The 25,890-nt window shown below is 42.4% G+C and overlaps 1 protein-coding gene across 1 annotated transcript; it reads left to right on the forward strand.

The window, feature by feature from the left end:
• PPP1R17 (protein phosphatase 1 regulatory subunit 17) lies at positions 1,513-22,277 on the forward strand. Its single transcript, XM_005679233.3, has 6 exons — positions 1,513-1,608; positions 7,407-7,513; positions 10,673-10,825; positions 12,117-12,269; positions 19,715-19,825; positions 21,031-22,277. The coding sequence occupies exons 2-5, from the start codon at positions 7,432-7,434 to the stop codon at positions 19,792-19,794; spliced, it is 468 nt and encodes a 155-aa protein (XP_005679290.1). The 5' UTR covers positions 1,513-1,608; positions 7,407-7,431; the 3' UTR covers positions 19,795-19,825; positions 21,031-22,277.

The raw sequence follows: 25,890 nt of genomic DNA on the forward strand, positions 1-25,890 counted from the left end.
TCCAGTAAGGGCCAAGATGAGCAGGATCAAACAGGGAGGCCTACTGTCTACTGATTCATTACCATGGCATGTGAAGAAATTCTCACTCTAGGAGCCAACCTCAGAATGAATTTATCATGGTTCTCGCTCTGTGACTGGGATACTGGCAAATATCAAAGAGGCATTGACTAGCTCAATACTGGTAGCTAACAGGTAGATGAGGCCAACAAGGGGCTTCTCAGGACCCCATGCCACATGCATCATCAGGAAGGAAAGAAAACAACGTGCATGCAAAGCAACCAGACCTCTCCTGTGAGAGCCCATTTTTCAGGCCACATTGGTGGAGTGCCCTCCGGGATCGCAAGCCCTTCCAGGCTGTGCTGACCCCTATCTGACCTCCCAGACTGAACCCCTGATCTTTCTGTTCCTCCGACCAGCACAGGACCTTCCTACAGTGAGCTAATGGAAAACATGGACTCTTCCTTTCCATCTGACAGTGCATCACCCCCCAACACACACTGGCTTAAATGCCCTTTGACCCTAAGCCTTCCCTGGAGTGAGTGTGGATTCCTAACACTAGAACATATGGTTCACTTCCTTTGAAGGAGCAGATTTGCCCTGCCCTCCACACCCCACCTGTACAGTGAGGGCTGCATTCTTCATTATGTTCTGTTTCTTTCTGAAACACTCTCTTCGGTGAACAGGACTGCAAACTGGTTTAGAGCATGGACTCTAGCATTCAATGCCTAGTTCAAACCCTAGCCTCACATGTACTAGCAGTGAGAACATGGGCCCTGGGTTTCGCATCAGTAGGATGGGCATGATGACAGCGACTTATCTTGCAAGGTTGTTATGAGGGTTAAAGAGTTGATATGCGTAGAGTGCCTGGCAGCGGGAAGCCTTATGTAAAACAATTGCTACTATTCATCTTAAGATGCAACAGCAGGTAGTGAGAGTACTCTGAATTTAAATTCAAATGGATCCCAGCGTCCAGTCCATGGATTTGGGGGCAAGTCACTTAAACTCTCTGTGCCTAAACTTCCATGTGTGTAAAGTCAGGTCAAAACATTCTTATGCATAAGGTTGTTATTGTTGTTGTTGCCTCAGTGGTAAAGAACCTGCCTGGCAATACAAAAGACATGGGTTCGATCCCTGGGTCAGGAAGATCCCTTGAAGGAGGAAATGGCAACCCACTCTAGTATTCTTGCCTGGGTAATCCCATGGACAGAGGAACCTTGCAGGCTACAGTCCATGGGGTCGCAAAGAGTTGGACATGACTGAGCATGCACATGCAGGGTTGTTATGGGGATTAAAGGACCTAGCTGGTTTGTCTGGACTTCTTGCACACCAGGTCCTCAAAGCGCTGTTCTGTGCATTGTTTTCGTAATGAACAATTATTACAATTGGGAGCAGTGGCTGTGAGATGAGTCCTCTTTCCCTCTCCATCCCCCTTACCCTGGCGCCTGAGAAACAGAGCATCCCCATGGCAACAGCGGCAGCTGGTCCCTTGATAAGAGGAGCTGGAGACGGGCAGCAGCAGCCACTGCCACTGAGGAGCCGGCCCAGCTTCAGAGAGGAAGCGCTTCCTTCCCATCCCTTGCCTTCTCATCTCAGCACCTGCACTGCCTGGTAAGTGCTTCAGGTCTTTACTCTGAGAACATTTACGGTGAGAAAGGCAAGTTTCCAGTAAGTTACTGATTTGTGGTTGCTAAGACAAAGAAGGCTGCAGCTGGTGGTACAGGGGGTGTGAGGAATAAGGGTACTTTCTGGAGCAAGACTAAGCCGGGGCTAGATGGGGACCTGGGAAAGTTACCACTTTCAAATCATTTTTCTAAGAGAAGTGGAGTCCTGAGTTCTATAAAAACCAGAGCCCTCACAAATTAAATTGTGAAGTTTCACAATGAACACAGATATATCTGTGTATTCACACAGCAGTGTGGAGAGGCTTATCTTTGAAAGCTGAGAGTGTCCTAATCAAAAAACCTTTCTATGTCCTACTTTGAGTAACAGTCATTCCTCGAGGAATACTGCAAATTTAGGTCTTCTAAAGGAACAAATTTGATTTTAAAATGTGATATTTTTGACCTGAATTCAGCCCTCAGGTTAAAAATAGGTTTGATAAAAGATATGAATTTTTATATAACCAGGGGGTACGTTAATCAGATATCACATTGGGCTGTGGCCATAACCTTCTAACTTTTTATTCTGTCTAATAAATCCAAGCCTGACTAATGTAGGGCAATTCTTTAGAATATCACATGACTTAGCTAAGTGTCAGCTTGCTCCTGAGAATCAGTGTTAGCATGTTCCCAAGGCCTGGAAAAGGGTGTTCTGCAGTTCGTTTTTATCTTTCTCTCTCTCTCTCTCTTTTTTTTTTTTTTTTTTTTGCTTTGAAAAATAAAGTGTATTTTTTAATTAATTAATTTTTATTGGAGTATTGTTGGTTTACAATGTCGTGTTAGTTTCTATTGTATAGAGAAATGAGTCAGCAATACATATACATGTATCCCCTCGCTTTTGGACTTCCTTCCCATTCAGGTCGCCACAAGTGCACTAAGAGTTTCCTGTGCCGTATAGTATGTTCTACTTGGGATTGTTCTTATCTCATCATAGTTTCAGAAAAGGCCAGAAATGGGACAAGGAAATGGTTCCAGTGGTTCGATTTCGATGTACATGTTGTAATTACAAGAAGCAGATGAAAAGAGCAAAAAAAGCAACTCACATTCTTGAAATGGTAGCATATACTGGGAGCTTGACACACATTGTATTATTAATACTTTCAATAGCCCTGGAGAAGAGCCACTACCCTGCCCATTTCACAGATGTGGAAACTAAGTTTCCAAGAGGGCATATAACTTTCCCAAGTTCACCCAGCTACAGAGTGAGACCAAGCATTTGTTTCTACCTCATATTACCTGCCAGCACCAAATGCTTACAGTCAGTGAGGGATTTTCTGTCTATGAATTAAACCACATATTCTAACACCCACCTGAGAATCCACTCATTGTTAAGGTCAAAATGCCCAGAGCCTTTTTTGACCTCATACTCAACCAATCTTTTTTAGCTAAAGAAACAGCATTACTGTCCTCCTGAAATAGGAATCAGCTCTGAGCTAGTGGGCTCCCCAGGTGGCTCAGAAGTAACTAATTCACCTGCCAATGCAGGAGATGTGTGTTTGATCCCTGGGTGAGGAAGATCCCCAGGAGAAGGAAACAGCAACCCACTCCAGTATTCTTGTCTGGAGAATCCCATGGACAGAGGAATCTGGCAGACTACAGCCCACGAGGTCACAAGAATCAGACATAACTGAGCGACTGTTCACACACACCTGAGCTAGTGGAGTTAGGGTCCCTCCAGGCATCCTTGGCTTCCACAGGCTGCTCTGGCATGCCTGTCCTGCAACCGTGCACTTCCTTCCTTGCAACTCAGTTCCCTAGACCTTTCTGTTTCTGTTCTCAAAAGAGAAAGACATCGTTGTCATTCATAACCCCTAGGTATTGACATCAGTTAATGTAGCTCCTCTCAAATGCATTTGTATTTACAAGTGTGTCTCTGAGAAGAGCAATGTGAGAATTAGCCAGGGGAATTACAACAGTTTAGTGATCAGAGTCCTGAAAACCTCCTTAAACCCCTGAAATACCGTCACCTGGTCTCTGGCACAAGCGTCACCAATCCAACCACATTCTCTCAAGCAGCAAGGAGAAAGTCAGACAGACCCATGCTTTCTTCTCTAATGGGAAAATTCAAAAACCAAAAATTTTTTTGTTGTTAAAGTCAACATAAATTCATTCTGTAGCAAAATCTGACATAAAAAATAAATGATTTTATAGTTTAGCGTGAATGCTCGCATTTTTGCTGCAGAAGTAATGCCTGTGGTTGTGCCACTTCCTGTGACCCCTCTGGACAGGCTACATAATCATAGCTTCCTGATTTCCACCACACAGGTAGCTCCAGGCTTTTCAGAAGAAGGTGGGAGGGCTGATATTGACAATCACAGTGGCAGTTAGAGTTGTCACTGTGTGAGTATTAAAATTCAGAGACCACACTGAACCAATAAGTGGAAAAGAATGCTAAAGCATTGCAAATCGTTGACTAGAAAACAGTTTATAAAATGCCCTTAAGGCATCTCTTCAGTCCCTAGTGCACCATGGGCTTAGGTATGAAAGAAAGAGCTGATGCTTCAGAAAATTCCCAAATAACAGCGAGCTGCTGAGGGAGATGATGAAAGCTTCCCTGGACAGCGTAACAAAGGCAACATCATTTATTGTGCTTGGTGTGGGGACTGAATTCAAGAAAGGAGTGCATGGGCACGGTCAGGAATAGGAAGTAGAAATATTCCATTTCCTAGTTTAAGAATGAGGCCAGCTCCTGATTTACAGCAGCTCAATTATCTGGAGCACCCCCTCTCACTGAGGGCAGAAAAGCAGAGGGAATAAAGAGATGGAGAACATCCTCTATTATGTGCTAAACAGGCGCATACAATGACAATCCCCAGGAAGGCGATGCTTAGCCCCAAATCTCTCTCTCTTCTGTGGATTTGTTCCTTTCTTTGCGTGAAAGTTTTCTGCCAAAAAGATTGTAGTGACATCATCCATAATAAAAGTAAGCTTCTAATTCCATGGGCAAAACACATCCCTGCCCAGCACAGGGTAGTTTTGTGATGTAAAATCCCAAATGTGAAAAATCATCTCTCAGGCTCCTGCAAACAGAGGCTTACCATCATCCTTTCACTCACACTGATTTAAAATAGTGATGTTTCCCCCCATAGATACTAGGTGCTGTCTTGAGGAACAAACATGTGTCAGTTTTACGACTAATCACCAGGGAGCCTTGCCTTGTCCAGGGACTTCTGAACTTCACACAGTTCAGCCCCCAAGGGAAGCCTCCTCTTTCTCAAGTCCTATACTGTGAGAGCCAGTTTTCTCAGATGAGGGCTGGCCATCCCATGGTTCAACATCCAGATGAAAATGAGTCAATGATTTTTCAAATTATTTCAGTTCCTTAGCAAGTCTTCCTTAGCCAGATATCTAGGAAGGTATAGAAAATGTTATATAACAACTCAATGCCTACAATGTTCAAAGCACAGAGCTACTGTATAATCATCACAGTAACTCTACAGGATTGTTACTATTAAGTCTATTCTACAGATAAGAACACTGAGGCTAAGAATGGGAGACAGAGAGGAACCTACGTCCCCAGGTACCAGTGTGTGGGTGCCCCAGTAAGATGCTGACTTTGGCAAATTCTACCACAGAAGCTGCAGCCTGTAGGGAGAAAGGGCAGAAATGATTATATTGCACTTGGGCTTCATCTATCCTCATGACATCATGATGATTTAGTCACTTCCTCAAAGTCGTATAGCTTTTAGTTAAAAGACTGAGATTTAACCTAGATCTATTTGGCTTGAAAGCTCGGATTCAAATTAAATGACCAGTTATTGAGCACATAGGGAGCAGCCATATGATCCAAGTGAAAAGACCAGCTTACCATAGTTTGGAGAAGAGTGGGTACTCCCGCCAGAGAGGACCTAGAGTAGAAGGTAAGAGGTATGTGTTCAAGTGATGATTCTGACTCTAAGTGTGTGATTAATTGTGAGTGATTTTAAGCTCTTTGAGCCTCCATTTCTTTTTCTAGAAAATGAATATTTTAACTAGATCCTGCATGGGGTGACCTTCAGCCCAAAGTCTATGAAAGAGCCCATGAATTTCTGCCCAAAGAGATGAAAGATTGATTTGAGTAGGAGCACAGTCCATATCTGATGACTTTGCCTCCAGACCTCAGCCCTGAGTCCCCTCATCCCGAATGATGGTCCCATAGCTTTCTTCATGAAAGCAGGTAGGAACCGGCCACCCAAGTTAGCAGTGTTCTTCCTTATGGTTCCAGGGAATTGGCAGTCTCCATACAAACACTAAAAACAATGGCCTGAATTGATTTCTGCTGAAGTCACTCAGAGCAGTCAGTCTTCTCAGAATGACACTAAAAGCTGGCTCAAGTAATCTGTTAATGGCTCCATCTGCTCCACAATGATCTCAGCTTGTAGGGGGAGAAGCCCTCTAGCCTTCCCAGAGAACACTGGCTTCTTCCTCAGAAGACAACTGAGTTGAACTAATTCTATGAGCTTGAAATGTTATCTCAGTTGGTGTGTGTGTTCTTCAGCATGCCAGTAATCCAAGAATCTCAAGAAAAGAGGACAAACTGGGTTATTTAAATAGCATTCCTCTTCAACCATTATTGCTATGGTAGAACATGAGTAATAAATCATCCCAAAGAAATAGAAGATAGGCAGACTCTAATGAAGATTTCCTATAAATCTCATCTAATGCATTCCTCATTCAGACCTGACATATGTCCGTTCTGAATTCCTACTCCTCGTGAACAATGGCTACAACTAATAGCTCTGTAAAGTTCAATGGATTTGCGGTTTAGGAAAGATGGGCAATGGCAGAGGGGTGGGGCAAGAGGAAACAGATTTGCTCTAATGTCAGAAATCTCTAGGGAGAAAATAATAAAGATCTATTTCGAGTCCTGGATATTTTCCTACCAGAATTGTAACATGAATAGGGAAGAAGTCTCAATACTTCATAGTTACAAGCATGTAATGGTAGAAAATCAGAAACCTTGTTCAACGTGGATTCAAAGGAACCACTATTTCAAGAGTCTTGGGTCACTAGTGGAAGTTTGCAGAAATAGAGATATTTCCAAGTGTGGCTATTTAATAAATGTGTGACTGAATAAATTAATTAAATTTTCTGATCCTCAGTCTTTTTACCTGTGAAAAGTAAAAGTGAAGTCGCTCAAGCGTGCCCGACTCTTTGCGACCCCATGGATAGCAGCCTGCACCAAGCTCCTCTGTCCGTGGGATTTTCGAGGCAAGAGTACTGTAGTGGGTTGCCATTTCCTTCTCCAGGGAATCTTCCCAACCCAGGGATCGAACCCAGGTCTCTAACATTGTAGACAGACGCTTTATCATCTGAACCACCAGGGAAGTTTCCATACCTGTGAAGTAGGCATAATCCTACTTTCAGCACTCAACCAAAAAAAAAAAAAAAAAATTTCAGGCAAGATTTAATAAGATTTCCTGTAACTCCCAGCTAACTCATTTCTAATTCACTTTATAAGGGTTCATTCTAAACCCCCACAGTACTTCTGAAAGATGGCAAATATTGAACATTTGATACATGACAATTACTGACAAATCCATATCTGTGTGTGTGTGTGAGAGAGAGAGAGAGTGTGATTCATTTATTTTGGCTTAAATATTAAGTTTAGAACTTCTAGTAGCTAAGTAGAAAAAGCAGACTTCAAAATAGAATTGAATTGAGAGCATAGCTGTAAATGTTCAATAAATATACTTATTTAATAAGTGAGTGAATAAGCAGAAGACATACTAATGGTCTTGTTTCTATACTTCTGTGGTGCTGGGGAAGAAATCCACACACCTGCTTTCCTTTGATGATGTCTACTGAGCAAATGCAGCCTCTGGAGCTCTCAGAAGACAGACTGGACAAGCTAGACCCTCGCTGCAGCCACTTAGGTAAATGCTACAGTGTGAATGTCAGTGGTGAAAGTCAGAAAGGGGGCGTCTCTGCCATTCAGTTTGCAAGCAAGTCAGAGGGAGGTTCCCGGAAACCTGATAGTTTGAGATTTCTGTTGACAGCCAACACCAGATGGACAGGCAAATAGCCCATGGGTCTGGGGGGTCTGTCGTGTAAATATTAGCTGAAGCACTGGAGAGAAGCTCATTAGAATTTAAAAAAGAGAGAAGAGGCATTGTCCTCTTTTTTGGGTCTGACAGAGTCCCAGGCAGAGCATTTTTGAGGCCATAAATGGAGAGTGGCAGTCTAGCTTGTTTCCAGTATTTCCTGACACACTTACACCCCATGTGCAGTGCCAATAAAATATTTCAAATATCTCTCTTTGCCTATCAAGACAGAATTTTAAATAGCCTTTTTCTGCTTTATTGTCAATCTGTTTCCTTTCCAGAACTGACTTTCTGCATAACCTTTGTAATGAAAATACCAGTAACATTTCTGCCTCTCCCATTTCTAAAAATGAGACACTCAGACTTTTGATGGATGGGCCTTTTGCATATTCATAGCCTTTGTTTATGCCTCGCCTGGTTATGACTCCGCGCCCCCCACCACCTCTCCTTTCTCCCCATTTACTCTCAAGATATGTTGTACTCAGGATTTCTCCAAAAATCAAGGAAATGCATTTGAAGTAAAAGTTAAAATTGAAGAAAATGTCTTGCTCTCTGTACAGTGCCCTGAGTGGCACCTTAGGGTTGAATGGTCACCCATGACTGGTCCATAGCCAGCCTATACCTCCAGAGACCCCACAGCTGGGCAGTACCCATTCTGAGCCATTTTCATTCATTCAGCAAAGGTCTACAGTATGTATAATGTGGGGGAGATTAATTGTGCTCTGTGGTAATAAAGTTTTGAAATTACATTTTCAGCCAGGCATTGAAATACATAGTCCCTAGAGCCTGGCTTTAACCCTGTTGCCATAACCTACCAGCAGTGGAATCTTTAGCCTTTTAGCTGGCCTTCTAAACCTGTTTCCTCATTACAAATTATGGCTAAAAATACCTTTCCTTGTGGGCATGATATGAGAACTAAGTGAGATAATGTATTCAGAATGGTGAGAGTATTTAACAGCTAGTAAAACACAGGCATTGTTGAATAGGAGAAGGTATTGGTCTATCCCACACATGAAAATGAGGTGAAATCACCAAGTTGATAAGTAGCACTCGTAAAGTCCCCCTTTCATCTCCTTTCCTGTGTGCAGAAAAACTTAAAATCATACAGGCCAATGCCTTACACACAGTACAATTTTAAAAAGTGTTTATTAAATTGAAATGATTGGATGAAATTATCAAAATCTCCTAGGCAGAAGGAAATATTTATTACTATTGGCTGAAGAATGATGTTTTTCATTTTTGGCTATGTATTATGACCTTTCGATGATGCAGGCATAATGATATATGGTTACTAAATATGTCTGGTGATACGTTCCTCACACATATTTGGGTATGCTCAGTCACTCCGTTGTGTCCGACTCTTTGCAACCCTATGGGTGGACTGCAGCCCGCCAGGCTCCTCTGTTCACGGGATTTCCCAGGCAAGAATACTGGAGTGGGTTGCCATTTCCTTCTCCAGGGGATCTTCCCAACCCAGGGATTGAACCCTTGTTGCCTGTGGTATCTGCATTGTACATGGATTCTTTACTGCTGAGCCACCTTGGGTTTTCTAAGGCAAAGAATCATCCAGATGTAATGTCCAATAGACCATAAGTAACTTGGAAACAAAGTATGTTTTACTTCTAGTTTTAGTCCTAGCTCAATGTCTGGCATATATAGTAGGAGCTTAATCAATATTCGTTGAATAAATAAATGAATGAATGATACAGGCTATGTCTAGACCCATAAAACGAAAGTGAAAATGTTTGGCACATTTAATCCTCCATGTTTTAAAGAAGCTCACCTGAATGTTTTCATTAAAAACAGAAAGAGAAAGCCAGAAAGGACAGATAAGAGGAAGGGAGGGAGGGAAGAGGGATTGAAAAGATTCAGTTAGTCCCTAAATTTCCCCAACTTCATTTATAATTATAGATCTAGCCAGGCAATATCCAGGTGATAGTGAGTTTCCAGAGAAAACAGATAGTTTCATTGTTTTGCAGCTTCTTAGAATCCTAATAGAAGAGCTCTTTATACAAAATATATTTGAGTTCATTCATTCAAGCATACATTCAACAGATATCTATCCAGTTACTAAGGAGATAAAACACAAGACACCTGTCATCAAAGAGGGCAGAGAAAACATATGCATAAATAATAACTAGATTATCCTTTAAAGGTGTTACATGAGTAAAAATGCTGTGGGTGTTTATAAAATGAGAAAGGACATGCAGGACTAGAATTAGTGAGGTGAGATAAAGATGGGGTGGGATGAGAGGGTTGGGCTTTCCTCTGAGCCTTTAGGAAAGTATTGGGGGTTAGCAACAGCCAGAGTGAACATTTTTTAAGTATGTGAAATATATCAAATGTATCAAATGATTTACCATCATCAACAAATTTAAGTATCTCTGTCTTTGTCTCTCTCACACACACACGCGCACGCATTGATTTAATATTATCCCCATCTTATAAGTTGAGAGAATATTAAAGTTCCTAAGTATTAAGACTCCCCACCCACAAAAAAAATAAAAGTCTTGCCAAGTTCTCAGAACTAACAAGAAATAGAGTCAAACTTTTAACTCATACCAGTCTAACTCCACCTAATCATTGTTTCAACATGCATTGTTTCAACATGCATTCACAACTGAGCGACTTCACTTCCACTTTTCACTTTCATGCATTGGAGAAGGAAATGGCAACCCACTCCAGGGTTCTTGCCTGGAGAATCCCAGGGATGGGGGAGCCTGGTGGGCTGCTGTCTATGGGGTCGCACAGAGTCAGACACGACTGAAGCGACTTAGCAGCAGCAGCAGCAGCAGCAGTTTTCCCTTTTACTGCATATATCCATGCCTGCAAAGTCCTCCATAGAAAAAGGCCACAATCAATAAATGCTTTTCTTTTTCAGACCAAAAGTTTCCTCCCTCCCGTCAGATTTAACTGTAAACCAACCAGTCTGTGACTGAACCCTTGCTCATGTCATATTCTTCTTTTTCCTTTGTATCTTGTCAAAATCAGATGATCTTTCAGACCAGTTTATTAAGGATTGTGATCTCAAAAAGAAGCCTATAAAGGGGAAAAATGTACAAGTCACCCTGAATGTTGAGTCAGATCAGAAGAAACCAAGGAGAAAAGACACACCAGCCCTGCATGTTCCACCTTTCATACCAGGTAATGGACAATGAGATCAGTTTGCATGTCTGTAAAAGGGGACTACTGGCTTCTAGATTACTTTTTTTTTTTCCTTAAATAGTTTGATATTTTTCAATCATTGGTACAGTCTCTGTATTTGTCTGAGTTACTCTAAGGAGGTCCCTATAGCACAGAAATTCTAAAATATGAGTGGATAACACAATACAAGTGTACTTTTCTCTCATCAGTGGAAGCTGGGGGGAGTGGAGAGGCAGGCTTTGCTCCAAACAGTCATTCAGGGACTCAAGACAATGGACACCATCAGCACTTGGCTTCTAAAGTCACCGTAGGCACGGGCATCCAGCAGACCCAGAGCAGACAGAGTGGAGGGTCGGCAGGCACACGCACTTCCTTCAGTCACTTCCTCACCTGACCGCAAGGGAGGCTGAGAAATGCAGCCCAGGTCTGAGCCAGGAGCAGAACAAAACCGTCTTAGGAACAGCTAATGCATCTCTGTAACAACCAGGCATGTGACTTGTGACACTCTCTTGTTTCCAAAAGTTTTGTCTTATTTCTTCTACCCCTTCCTTCCTTCCAGGATATTTATTTAATGTCCTCTCTATTCACAACCTACTCTTAGGGAGACAAAAGAAATAGAAATTTTCCTTTCTGGAAAGAAACTTCCCATTTTATAAAACGGAGATAAGAGAAACACATAAACAGCTGAAATATGCGGTAAGAGAGAACATCATAAAGGAGGCCTCGGATAAGGACCCTGGGAGCTCAGTTTGGCCTATGAACTGTAGACTGGTTTTCTAGAGGAGGCTGTTTTTAGAGAGTTTGTGCATAATGGAGAGAACGTTCATGTGTAGAAGAGGGGAGAGGAGGCAGGTGGTGGAAGCAGAGAACTAGTTAAGCCAGTGAAGAACATAGTAGCACGCAGCTTATGGAACAGCAAATGCCCCATCATTCTAGCAAGGGTAGGCCTCAGCAGCAGACAAAACTCAGCTCAATTCCTCCAGCACATCTTTGCCTCACTTTCCTCAGCAAAGTAACAGTGGTAGTATTAAAAAAACCTCACGTTTCTGTGAGGCTAAAATGAAATCAGTCATGTAAAAACCCTTTGTATAAAGCATGTTATCTAGTGTAGCCTCCATAGATATAATTCTTATGATAAAGAATCTGCTTTTATTAAGATATTTGAAAAGTTGATTATTAAGATGATGTTTGCACATCACCAGATGCATGTGCAAATATGGACACACTGTCCTTGTGTTCTGAGACATATGTGTTTGACCCTGTTTCTCCCTCTGTTCTCCTAACTATGCAGACGTCCTTTCAGAACATTTAATTACAAGATACGATGTCCAAGACATACAACCAAAGGGCAAAATGAGTCCAGTTCTTCAAAACACTGATCTGGAACAGAAAAAGCCAAGGAGAAAAGACACACCTGCCCTGCACGTGTCCCCCTTTGCAGCAGGTAAAAGAGCTGGTGCAGGGCATTTGCAAGGGGTGATGGGAACAGGTCAAGAGCCTTACCATCTGGAGTGCCACAGGCTCAGCCTTTGTCCTGGCCCAGCAGTCTGTGTCTTGCAGAAATGTTCACGGGAGAAATATTTACTGCTGCCTCTCAGGTTTGCCTTCCTTGGCAGTTTACCTGGGGCTGGCAGAGCATAACTCATGCTTCAGCAGAACTGGTCAGATCCACTGAGTCAATAAAATAGAAATGTCAGTGGGTCCTTGAAAAGAATTTAAATACCCTCCTCCCCAGTCACCCAGGGATCTTGCATCCTATGACTGAGAGTTGGTTCTCCCAAAACACCTGGATATATTGACCAAATCCTCAAAATAAGAGAGAGGGAGGGAGAGAGAGAGAGCTGCAGAAATAATGATAGCTCTCTCTATGTGAGTCAAATCAAACCAAAAAATGTTGCTGAACTACGGGCACAATCCCTCACTATAGGGCAGCCAGTGTGTGAGGTATAGGCTTGTCCCTGAGAATTTTAGGTACAAGTTGGGAAATTGGGGAATGAGACAAGTAAGTCATGGTCAGAGTATAAGATGGGAGTGTGTGTGTGTTTGTTTTATATAGATAGTCTGGGGTGGGAGAATGGCAGAGGAGAAAATGCACTAAGATTTATTGAAAGCCTACTAAATGTTAGGTACTGGATTTGGTATGTCTCATGGATTTTCAGAAAATCAACTGAATAACACAATGAAGTAGATATCATCTCACTTTACAGATATAGAAATTGAAAGAGGATTTAAGTAACTTAGCTACTCTAAAATCTTTTCTTGATGAAATTGATGGATGGATAGCTGATTAGCTAATTGATGATGGGATGATTAGAAGGACTGATGAATGGATCAAATTATGCTCATGATCAAACACTGTTATGTGACAGAGCTGGGGCTCCAATCCAGGTCTGTCTCTTCTGTGAGCAGTTTTTCATTGTATCATGCTATGGTTTGGACCTATAGCAATCCAGAAGGGACACTTTTGGGAGACGATGAGATTCAGTCATTATTATAAGGCTGTATTTTCGTATGATTGCATCTAATAACAAAATTGAAAGATGGTTCAGAAGACATCATGAAAAGGCAATCAGGGGAGCAGATGGTTGCTGATTTCTGAGAAAAGCCAAAGAGGCATGAAGCATGAGGAGGCACTTGTCTGGAGAAATGGACTGAGGACCCATCCATAGGCTGTGAATCTGCCTTAGACATTCTTCTCATAGGTTTCATGCATCCCTACCTGCCCCTTGATCCTCAAATCTATCGCGTGTTTCTTCCAAGCTCTGCCTTTGTCCACCTTACGGAGAAGGCAATGGCACCCCACTCCAGTACTCTTGCCTGGAAAATCCCATGGACGGAGGAGCCTGGAAGGCTGAAGTCCATGGGGTCACTGAGGGTCAGACACGACTGAGCGACTTCACTTTCACGTTTCACTTTCATGCATTGGAGAAGGAAATGGCAACCCACTCCAGTGTTCTTTCCTGGAGAATCCCAGGGATGGGGGAGCCTGGTGGGCTGCCGTCTATGGGGTCGCACAGAGTCGGACACGACTGAAGCGACTTAGCAGCAGCAGCAGTCACTTTTTACAACAGCCAGCTCTAGGTCTCTACCAACAGACACCTCCAAGTCCAGAATGAATCTTTTTAATTCTAAACCTTTTTTTTTAAATTCGAGCTGGATGTGCAAATACCAAGACTCTGCCCTCTCTTTTAGTATTGTCCTTATCTTTCATTGCTGTTACTGTAGCTGTTATTTAATTTACTTACATCTAAGACATTTTTGATGAAGTCATTAGAAATGGCCTGGGATTGCCTTGTGTTGCTGGTATTGACCTTAATAACTGGTCCAGTCCCTCCTATGTAGCCCCCACTCCATAAGTATCTGTTGATTTGGTATTCTATTTGGCAATCATGATTCAGTGTTTCACGTTCTCCATTAAGAGACCATTTTCTGCTCATTCGTGTATTTACTTTTACTAAAGTCCTTCTAGGGGAAGACTTGGAAAAGGAACAAAACTGTTTATGGGCAGAGAGTTACTTTAGTGTACAGCATTGAACATGGGCTTTGGAGTCAGAAAGCTGTAGGCTTGATCTCTGGTTCTGCTTCATTCTAGCTTAATGACTTTGGGCAACTAACATAAACTAGAAGAGCCTCCTTTATTTTATCCATCTCTCAAAGAAAAACCATAAAACCCATCTTGCCACATTGCTAACAAACTTAAAGTGTATAAAGTGCTTAGCACACTTCCTGGCTTATTGAAAGACTTCAGTAAACATTAGTTCATCTCCATCCTCTTTTCAACATTATAGTCTTCGAAATGCTAAACCATTTCTAAAGGTGAGAATTTTTTTAGCCACAGTGTTTTACCTCTCCACAGAAAGCTGCTGATTCAAGGAACTTCCTAAAATGTTGAGCTCTATTTCTCTGGCAATGGAGGCTCCCTACATCCCAAAATCGATATTCTAAGAGAACAAGATTCCTGCACAAATAAAAAATGTTTATCAAACTGCAGAGTACACAAGGGTGTTGGGGGAGGGGTTGCTGTATATTCACAGACTATACACATTATTGAATTCCTTGAATCAGCAAATCTCTGTCTTGCAAGTATTTGCAATTATCGTGTTCTATGATTCCAGCTTTTATTAGCATATTAGCTGAAGTACTTTATTTTTGAAGAGTCTTTTAGTATCTAAAGATTTGGCAGTAATCGAAATGTTAGTTAAGCTGATAAGGACAGAGCCTTCAGCAGATGTTTAGAGAGACTCACATTGGTTTTAATAAGGATGTTGAGAGGAATTCACAGAAAAATGCTCTCCAGAGACATCTCCTCTCATTAGCCCTTGGCAAGGGAAGGCTGGACAAGGATTCACTCTCTCCTTTAAATTTCCAGCTAACTACCTTCATTCCCCGAGGTTAACAAGCTTTTGTGACAGATTCCAATCACCAGACAACTCCTCTGAGCAGTAAGGAGTCATCTTGGGCTTCCTCTCCAGTTTTGCTCTCAGTGTGATCTGAGGTTGCCAGGGCCAAAGAGCTGCAGGTCAGGGAGCATTGGGTTAGGATTGGTCAGATCTGAGTAGCCAAGATCCGCTTAAGAATCTTTAGTTGAGATCTGTGGCAGAAGAAACTGGAGAAAGTAATGAACAATTTGGCTGAAAGTCTTGAAGAGAAGCCTCCTAGGTAATTGACCCATGAAGTGTGAATACTTGGAGATCAAAGCTCAATATTGTACTTGTAGAAAGGAGACTGACGTGTCCTTTGAAAGTGATGTCTCTTCTGTCCTGCCAAGAAGAGAGCACTCTCTCTGGTGTGGTTGACCAGGAATGGTGGTGTCTTAGGTCTGACTGCCGTAGATCCACACGCATCTGTGATGCAGGTGACCACCTTTGGATGGTGCTCTGGCTGGGATCATGACTGAAGACAGCTTACTGCAGAACTAATTGACACTTTAGAGGTCTTGGACTGACAGCTTCAGCCTTAAAAGCACATCAGGTTCTGAGAAGGAGCCAAGTTCCCTAAACTTGCCTACAGAAAGAGTGGAAGGGAAAGAGTCAACATTTTCTAAATCCCTACTATATTCCAAGTCTTGTGCTGCTGCTGCTGCTGCTGCTGCTAAGTCACGTCAGTCATGTCCAGCTCTGTGCGCCCCCATAGATGGCAGCCCACCAGGCTCCCCTGTCCCTGGGATTCTCCAGGCAAGAACACTGGAGTGGGTTGCCAGTTCCTTCTCCGATGCATAAAAGTGAAAAGTGAAAGTGAAGTTGTTCAGTCATGTCCCACTCTTCGCGACCCCATGGACTGCAGCCTATCAGGCTCCTCCATCCATGGGATTTTCCAGGCAAGAGTACTGGAGTGGGTTGCCATTTCCTACTCTGGGGGATATTTCCAACCCAGGGAACGAGCCCAGGTTTCCTGCACTGCAGGCAGACTCTGTACCATCTGATTCACCAAGGAAGTCCTCATGTAAGGTGCGGTTGAAGCCAAAAAGAATGTTGGACTAGATCTTTCCTAATGGGATCACCTCCTGTGATGGATACAAAGTATGTTTCCTCCAGTTTTACAGATGAATAAACTGAGAGTCACACAAGTTGAGTGACCTGCTCCAAACTGAATGAATGGCCACTGAAAGCAAAGTTTTCCAGCTCTAAAGCACATTGCTTTGATAACACACCTTTGCTTCTACAGGAAAATGTGAGGATCATGACTGAGTTAAGCCAGTTAAACCAGGCTAGTGTTTATCAAAAGCCATTCATCTTTAAATGATCAAAGGCAATAAAATGAAGAATCAAGAGTAAGAACATAGAGATGACATATAAATGCTACTGATTTAAGCCTCATTCTAAGCGATGAGATCCAAGAAATCAAGAGTGTGGCAAGTTACCACACTTTTTTTTCATTATAAGACATTATAAGTGAATGCTTAACTACACTAATATCAATGTTAGTTCACTTTCCATTTGAAACTATCTCCTGTGTCCCTGTGGAAAGCCTAGACTACTTTGGGAAGGGCTGACCTCTTCCCTTCCCTGAAATCTCAGTACTTTTTTTCCCCCTTCCCAGATGCTTGTATAACTTGGTGTCAAGGATACTAAAAATAACCAGAAAGTTGAGTTTAGAACATGTAGAGGAACCGGAGGTCAAAATGCCAACATCCAGTGGATCATCAAAAAAGTAAGAGAGTTCCAGAAAAACATCTATTTCTGTTTCATTGATTATGCCAAAGCCTTTGACTGTGTGGATCACAATAAACTGTGGAAAATTCTGAAAGAGATGGGAATACCAGACCACCTGACCTGCCTCCTGAGAAATCTATATGCAGGTCAGGAAGCAACAGTTAGAACAGGACATGGAACAACAGACTGGTTCCAAACAGAGAAAGGAGTATGTCAAGGCTTATTCTGTCACCCTGCTTATCTAACTTCTATGCAGAGTACATCATGAGAAACGCTGGACTGCATGAAGCACAAGCTGGAATCAAGATTGCTGGGAGAAATATCAATAACCTCAGGTATGCAGATGATACCGCCTTTATGGCAGAAAGTGAAGAAGAACTAAAGAGCCTCTTGATGAAAGTGAAAGAGGAGAGTGAAAAAGTTGGCTTAAAGCTCAACATTCAGAAAACAAAGATCATGGCATCTGGTCCCATTGCTTCATGGGAAATAGATGGGGAAACAAAGGAAATAGTGAAAGACTTTTATTTTGGGGGGCTCCAAAATCACTGCAGATGGTGACTGCAGCCATGAAATTAAAAGACTCTTGCTCCTTGGAAGAAAAGCTATGACCAACTTAGATAGCATACTAAAAAGCAGAGACATTACTTTGCCCACAAAGTTCCATCTAGTCAAAGCTATGGTTTTTCTAGTAGTCATGCATGGATGTGAGAGTTGGACCATAAAGAAAGCCGAGCACCAAAAAATTGATGCTTTTGAACTGTGGTGTTGCAGAAGACTCTTGAGGGTCCCTTGCACTGCAAGGAGATCCAACCAGTCCATCCTAAAGGAAATCAGTCCTGGGTGTTCATTGGAAGGGCTGATGTTGAAGCTGAAGCTCCAATACTTTGGCCATCTGATGTGAAGAGCTGACTCATTTGAAAATTCCCTGATGCTGGGAAAAGTTGAAGGCAAGAGAAGGGGATGACAGAGGATGAGATCGTTGGATGGCATCACCAACTCAATGGACATGAGTTTGAGCAGGCTCTGGGAGTTGGTGATGGACAGGGAAGCCTGGTGTGCTACAGTTTATGAGGTCGCAAAGAGTCAGACATGACTGAGTGACTGAACTGACTGTCCACTTTGAATTCACCCAAAATTGAATTAATGTGAAGAAATATCAAGGAAGGAAGGACTGGATACTTGGGAACTCAGCATGGCTAACTCTGTGTTCTCTTACCAAGACAGCCTACATTCCAAGTAAAAATTCAAACTTCTGTGTGGCTGGTATATGAGAAAATATCTCCCACAGTGTTTCATAAGTGATTTATGCAAAAGCCTTAGTTTCAACCAGATTCCTGAAATTGTTTTTCTCCTCCAATAAATATCAGCTAATTGGTAAAGAACCCATATGAACAAACTAGCGACTAAATCAAATAAATAGTCATTAAGATCAAAGCATAGTTTTCATTAATTTGCTACTGTTGAATGGAGTTCAGTGTTGTAAAAAGGCCTCTTGTGGTACACAGCTTTCCTCCCTTAAGTTTCGATCTTTATGAAATGCTTCATGAACGGAAAGGTCTCTAATTACGGAAAGGGTGGGGGATTATGCAAGGCGGTGGTGGGAAAACAAAGCTGATAGATTGAGTGAGATGATAGAAAGCATGGAGGACTGGCCTTGGATCACAGCTCCCTTTCCTTTTGTTAAAATGACCCCATTTCATAACTCACAGGATGAGCAGAGCCACCCAGACCTTGAATGGCCTGTTCTGGGTTGACCAGTCCAGAAAATGGTGCTCAGGCTTCTGAATTCCACAGATCAGTAAACTTTTAAAGCAAGATATTGTGGGGTCTAAAAGGGGGATCACAACTTTGAGCTTTGTGTAGCGAGGCTGCTGACAATACAGCCATCAGATATCCCTAAAATTTCATAAAAGAAAGAATATTTTAATCCCTTAAAGAAGAGAAAGAATTGTTTTAAAATAAGGACAACTTTTTAAACTAGAGCCATAGAGCTATATGAAAAAGTTCACTGCATTTTTCTTATTTTCTCATTTTGCTCTCAACCACGTGAACTTTTTCAATCTACCAGCACTGGCATTCGGAAATGGCATGTTCAGAGTCTCAGTTCAGTATTTTCCCCAGATGTTAGTAAAATACGTGTGGTTTGACTTCATGAGATTTACCAGTTCTTTTCTAAGGGAAAGTAAACTAGCAAATGGTGCAAGCAAAGGAAACACCAAGTTGCTCACAGGTGTAGCACTGTGCTAAGCATTATTTCATACTTCTTATTTAATTGTCAACATAACCCTTAATATAAGCATTAATGCCTTCATTTTACATACAAGAAAATTTCGATCTGAAAGTGTAATCTGGCCCAGTACAAATTAAGTGAGTGGTAGAATGAGAAATCCAAAGTGGTTAGACCCCCAAATTTGTTCGTTTTCTATCCTAATTGCTGCAAGCAAAATTGCAGAATGTAGAGAAGGGGGTGAAGGTTGCTCGTGGCTCCCAGGCTGAGCATCTCTTCTAATCAGAGCAGTATTCTCATTGAGCCACAGCTCCTCTGGGAAAGCCAAATAAGGCCACTCAGCGCCCTCTATCTCTCTCTCTCTCTCTCTCTGTTGGCATCTTTAGCAGTTAGCTTTGCAGCCACTGAAATTTTCGGGGTTGCCATGCTCCTGTGAACTGTCTATGCTATAACGTCATCTAATATTTTAATTAGAGGCACTTAATTGCAGATCTGTGCTTTGTTTTTCAGGTGTGACACTGCTCAGGGACGAGAGACCCAAAGTGATCGTGGAAGATGATGAAAAAGATGGTGACAAGATGTCTATTTAAAGACATTTCCCCTGAGACCACTTGTAAATAGGTTAGATTGGTTCCCTGTGGCAATCTAGCAAAAAATAGACTTGTGTTTGCTCTCATTTTGTCATAGTCCACCTTTAACATCCAGACACCTTTTCCCCAGGAGGCACACTGTATCAGATCGCCAGTCACCTCTTTGTCTCTACTTTCTTAAATCTAGTTTCAATCCCACTGCTTGAATTTTCATTTTTCTGATGAAAAGTGGAAAGAAAGCAGACCATCTTAGACTTGGTAGATAATAGGGAAAGCTTTAGTGCTCAGCCTCTGCATCAGTTCATGGAGCAAAAAACATGGATAACATGGGAACTCTATAGTTTTTGGTTTGTGCTGCCATGTGGACTTGACTTCACATCATTCAACACCAGTTCAAGTGGGGGTTCCCTCGTGCCAATTAGGGAAGAGAATGTTTGTATTCTAACCCACTGATTGCTTTGGAGAACATAGTCTTTTATCTCTTTTATCCTCTCTCAAGAGTCCAAGTGTCTCTGGTTACATACCTAACTAAGAGCCTTGTAACTGATACCCCTTGGGGTGTAAGTAATATGTGAGCTGGGAGAGTCAACCTAGGCAACCATGCCTTGGCTGAAAACACCACACATAGAGAGTGTTCGTCTATCTGGAGAGCTTAGCAATATACTCTAGTTATTTTTTAAAAACTTAACCATGTTGACCTGAAATTTTGTGTGTTGTGTCACAAATGAACCTTTACTAATGATGGGTAGAATACCAATATTCATGATGAATTTACTTTTTAAAAAGTTAAATAAGATCAATGGGAGGCCATTCCTATACTTCTGGCAGTCTCACTTGTTTAGACCCCAGTAAGCTTTCATAGGTGAGAGGGGAAGGTATGGTCTTGGCTAGTAAGCAGGAGTCTATGCATAACCCTGGTGGCAGCCTGCAGTCTGTGGATGTGGTGGAAAGGCTTTCTGTCCAAGGGCCTCATCCTCTGGGTGATGGACATGGGGAAAGACGAAAGCTATTATGCAAAGGTGTTTGGGTGGATATTCAAAGAGATGCTGGCTGAAAGCAATCATTTGGAAGCTTTGTTTACACTCTGATTCTATCAGTTTGTTAATCCTTTCTGTCTTTCTGTCCTTCTCACGAACATGGAAAAGATGCAGGACCCTGCTAGTAATAAAGATGCTTCTGGTAACAGGATGCATCTCTGTGCACATTTCTCCTAAACTATCCTATTTTTTTTCACAGGAAGAAGAGGTTGCAAGAGAGACTTGAGAATTGTCCTGTTTGTTTTTAACTCACAGAGATTTTTAAATGTTTCAACCAACCATTAATATTTAATAATCCAATCAGGAGAATTTACATAAAATCCTAGATTTCCAGAGTCTCTTGAAAAAAACACCTCAAGATCTGGCCACCTGAGCCTGATTTAGAAGCAAAGTGACTGTCAGTGGGTGCCAAGCACCAGTCCTTTTAGGAGAAAATACACTCTCCAGCTCACCATCTGCCCCACCAGGTGTATTTCTCCCTCTGACTTCACCCTCCAGCCTCCACATTTGAGTCTGGAAGCCCTGGTGGTGATCCATACTTCGTGTCCCTAAGGATCTCTCCCTCTTTGATCCAGTACTCACTCTGCACTCACAGCTTTGGGAGGAGGGGAATAAAACTGTGGCCAGGATGACAGCTGAAGCATAAGTGGTGAAACAAGCCACCATATTTCTCAAAAGCAACACGCAATTACAGGTATTAGATAAACAGGGTTACATCAGCACCAAGGGATTCTTAGAAAGAAAACACAGATGAATATCATCCTATCAGCTTCTCTGTACACGCCTGGCATACCTGAAGCCATGCCCACAGGGTGTGTTCAATAAACTCGCAGGTGCTCAGAAAAGCCCTCCTCCTTTCTGACTTCCTGGAATGGGGTGGAAAGTAGACTGGCAGTTGTAGAGACAAAGGCCTTGAGTTCTTGCCCTGAATGTGCAACACTGAGCAAGACCTTAGAATTCTCTGAGTCTGTTTCTTTATCATGAAAATGAAGGAATAATCCTCACTTTACCCTCACAGTCTGAGAATTACATAAGGTATTAATAACAACATATGGCAAAGGGTATTCATCTGTAACAGGATACTTTTAAGATGTATTCAGAATATGGACTGTGCCTTTTCTATTGCCAAATCCCCATTGCCTGGTTATTAAGTCACTGGACTTAATTGTGAAATTTAATCACAGCCTCTGAAGAAGTACTGCAAGAGGGAATCCTGTCCCCTTAACTGAAAGATTAGTCCTTCTCTTTCCAGGAAGATGGTCTTTGTAATACTCCCAGCCTCAAAGAAGCACTCACAGAAATGGTGAGGGACAATGCTAGTCAGAACATCTCAGCAACCCTGGATGTCACTGGGCAATTTGGATAGAAACCAAGTCTCCCTCACTTCCCTTGATGCATGTGGCCCTTTTCTGAGCAGATAAATTAAAAGTTTAATGGTTACAGTTACATTTGGATTAAAGTAGTTTTCAATACATTTTGAATAACTTCCCTCCAGCTAAATAATTGTCATATTAAGAAAACAGGAGCATTACATGGTAGCCTATTCAGAAAGAAGGCCCAAATTAAAGGCAATCCCAACAGAATTGGTAAATCAGTTGGCCTTTTGTTCACTCTGAAGGCACCTATCCCAAGTCCAGGCTGCCTGGGAGGAGGAGGGACTAGACAGGAAACTCTCAGCTGTCTTTCACAAAACCCACACAGCACTGGTGTCTTCATTAAAACCCAGATCCTCTTTAAAAGCTGCTTTCTGAGTTCACACAGTTCAGTTCAGTCACTCAGTCCTGTCCGACTCTTTGCGACCCCATGGATTGCAGCATGCCAGGCTACCCTGTCCATCACCAACTCCTGAGCTTGCTCTAACTCATGTCCATAGAGTCTGTGATGAGTTCACATAGACGCTTACTCCTTGGAAGAAAAGTTGTGACCAACCTAGATAGTATATTCAAAAGCAGAGACATTACTTTACCGACTAAGATCTGTCTAGTCAAGGCTATGGTTTTTCCTGTGGTCATGTATGGATGTGAGAGTTGGTCTGTGAAGAGAGCTGAGTGCCGAAGAATTGATGCGTTTGAACTGTGGTGCTGGAGAAGACTCTTGAGAGTCCCTTGGACTGCAAGGAGATCCAACCAATCCATTCTGAAGGAGATCAACCCTGGGATTTCTTTGGAAGGAATGATGCTAAAGCTGAAGCTCTAGTACTTTGGACACCTCATGCGAAGAGTTGACTCATTGGAAAAGACTCTGATGCTGGGAGGGATTGGGGGCAGGAGGAGAAGGGGACGACCAAGGATGAGACGGCTGGATGGCATCGTGGACTTGATGGACGTGAGTCTGAGTGAACCCCGGGAGATGGTAATGGACAGGGAGGCCTGGCGTGCTGCGATTCATGGAGTCACAAAGAGCTGGACAAGACTGAGCGACTGAACTGAACTGAACTGAATGCTTAATTATCACCTGGAAAGGCAGAGGCGGATGCTGACAAGATGTGGATAGGACCATAAAGGACTCAAGCAGTTTCCTTTTAAACACCCTTAAATGAATTTTCCCTCCCTAGCCTGTGTTGTCCTACTGTTTCCTTAAAACAAGGATAGACTGAGATGGCATGTGGCTGTGAGAGTAGGTTGATGGAGCAATTGCTTTCCCTAGCTACAGGATGGAGGTGTAGACCCTCTGTCATCTAGTGTGAATGAAGCTCCCTTGAAACTTGTAGCTTCTAAGTGTGAGTTAGTCAGCAAACTCCCGAAGGCAGTGAATGAATGCACAGGAAACAGATGGACTGAAAATCTCCTCCTCCTGAACACAGGCTTGCCTTTGAATTGGTTTGAAAGTATCACCTCTATAGCAGTTCAGAACATGGTAAGGACCATAATCCCTGACCCCAAAACTCAAGGCAGGAGACTCTCCACAGATATCTGTATTCATAGGGGAAATAATGTAGTATTTGAAATGAGTTCTGCCATTGAAAAATCTAAGATATCAACTTGCCTTTCTTAATAAGAGAAGGATAGGTATTTCCTAACTTGCAGTAGCATGTCCTTCTTCCAAGATAAGATTCCTCATCTTTCAGGAGACTTGTTGAGAAGAAGCAAAAAATGGAAGATAATTGGGCTCAACCAAGCCAATATCACTCTTCCAATCTGGTGCCAAATGTGAGCTTTGAGAGTTGAATGAAAAACAGTGAACCATAAATCTTCATGTCCTTGCAATTAAGTATTAGAACTTCAGAAAAACAGTATTTATCCATCAAATCATATATAAACTATATGTAAAATGTATTATTTAGTCATTATTTAAATAATGTCCTTCATGAAAAGAAGAGTGTTCTCTGTGCCCTTGTATGTGTTCAATCATTTCCCCCTATCATCCCATTTGATCCTCAAAGCAGTTATAAGAAAACTAAATAACCAAGGAAATTGACATAGAGGAGGAGCCAGGGTGGGAATTCAGGCTTCTGTACTCATGTGTGCTGTGGTCCTGGCAGTTGGGTACGGAAGAATGACTGCTGTGTACAACCTTCTGCAGCTCCTAGCTGCCAGGCACCCAGGGTAGCTCCTACGGGCTTGTCATGGGTCCTGAGATCACCTTAGAAGGAAAGCGTCTGAAATGTTCTCTGGTGTAAGTAGAGTCAAGATTGTGCCCTTCCTGAGGTTCTATAACCAGAGTTTTTATACCAAACTGATCTTCAATTATCAGCCTGGGGCTGCTGAACCGCAGTAATGATGTACACAAAGTCAGATTAGGAGACAGTAGTTGGAAAGGTGTGTGAAACCAGGTTATGAGGTGGGGAGGATGTGGAGTGGGGGAGAGGCTGAGCCCAGTGGTAGATGTAGGTTCTGGAATCTTTAATATCTGAGTCCTCTCTTCTGCGATTTCTCTAACATCTTACCAGAAAGGCTTCCTTCTGGCAGCCTGGCATTCCCTTCCCCCTGAACATTTTGCAGCTCCCAGCTACCCCAGCACTCAAGAGGATACATGCTAGTGAGAGTCTTGAAAGTTAAAACTGATTGCTGGAATTAAAAGATGAATATTAATAACACAAGAATACCTATTTCAGGAAGTTCAAAAAGGAAGACTTCCCGCAGTTCTCATGCTGACAAGGTTGTCCTTCAATGCTGAGTGACTGGCACAACTCTTCCTCCCCTGGTCAGCACTATTATAGTTTCTTGATGCCAGAGTCTCACGTGTGCCAGGAAACAGATCTTCCCTTGATCCGTTTCCTCCATCCTCTCCCCAGTCACATGTTGCTCTCGCTCCCTATCCCACTGCATGAGCATGTGGCTCTGTGCTCTGTTTGACAGACAGTAGTTGGAACAAGAATGAATCTCACATTCACTGAAACAAACCATCACACATAGGAAGGGCTTGAGGCATACCAGCCAACACCCATTGCTCTAAGGCATCTGCTCAAAAAGAAAACAAGTACCATGGCCTATCCTGCTTTCCCTAAGCCCCTTAACCCCATAGAAAAGTGGCATGCTTCCCAACTGACAAAAAATTAATCTCAAAAATATACAAGCAACTCCTGCAGCCCAATTCCAGAAAAATAAGCGACCCAATTAAAAAATGGGCCAAAGAACTAAACAGACATTTCTCCAAAGAAGACATACAGATGGCTAACAAACACATGAAAAGATGGTCAACATCACTCATTATCAGAGAAATGCAAACCAAAACCACAATGAGGTACCATCTCACGCCGGTCAGAATGGCTGCTATCAAAAAGTCTACAAACAATAAATGCTGGAGAGGGTGCAGAGAAAAAGGAACCCTCTTACACTGTTGGTGGGAATGCAAACTAGTTCAGCCACTATGGAGAACAGTGTGGAGATTCCTTAAAAAACTGGAAATAAAACTGCCATATGACCCAGCAATCCCACTGCTGGGTATACACACCAAGGAAACCAGAATTGAAAGAGACACGTGTACCGCAATGTTCATCACAGCACTGTTTATATTAGCCAGGATATGGAAGCAACCTAGATGTCCATCAGCAGACGAATGGATAAGAAAGCTGTGGTACACATACACAATGGAATATTACTCAGCCGTCAAAAAGAAT

Source organism: Capra hircus, chromosome 4 (assembly GCF_001704415.2).
Source record: "Capra hircus breed San Clemente chromosome 4, ASM170441v1, whole genome shotgun sequence".
In the NCBI taxonomy this organism is placed as follows: Eukaryota; Metazoa; Chordata; class Mammalia; order Artiodactyla; family Bovidae; genus Capra; species Capra hircus.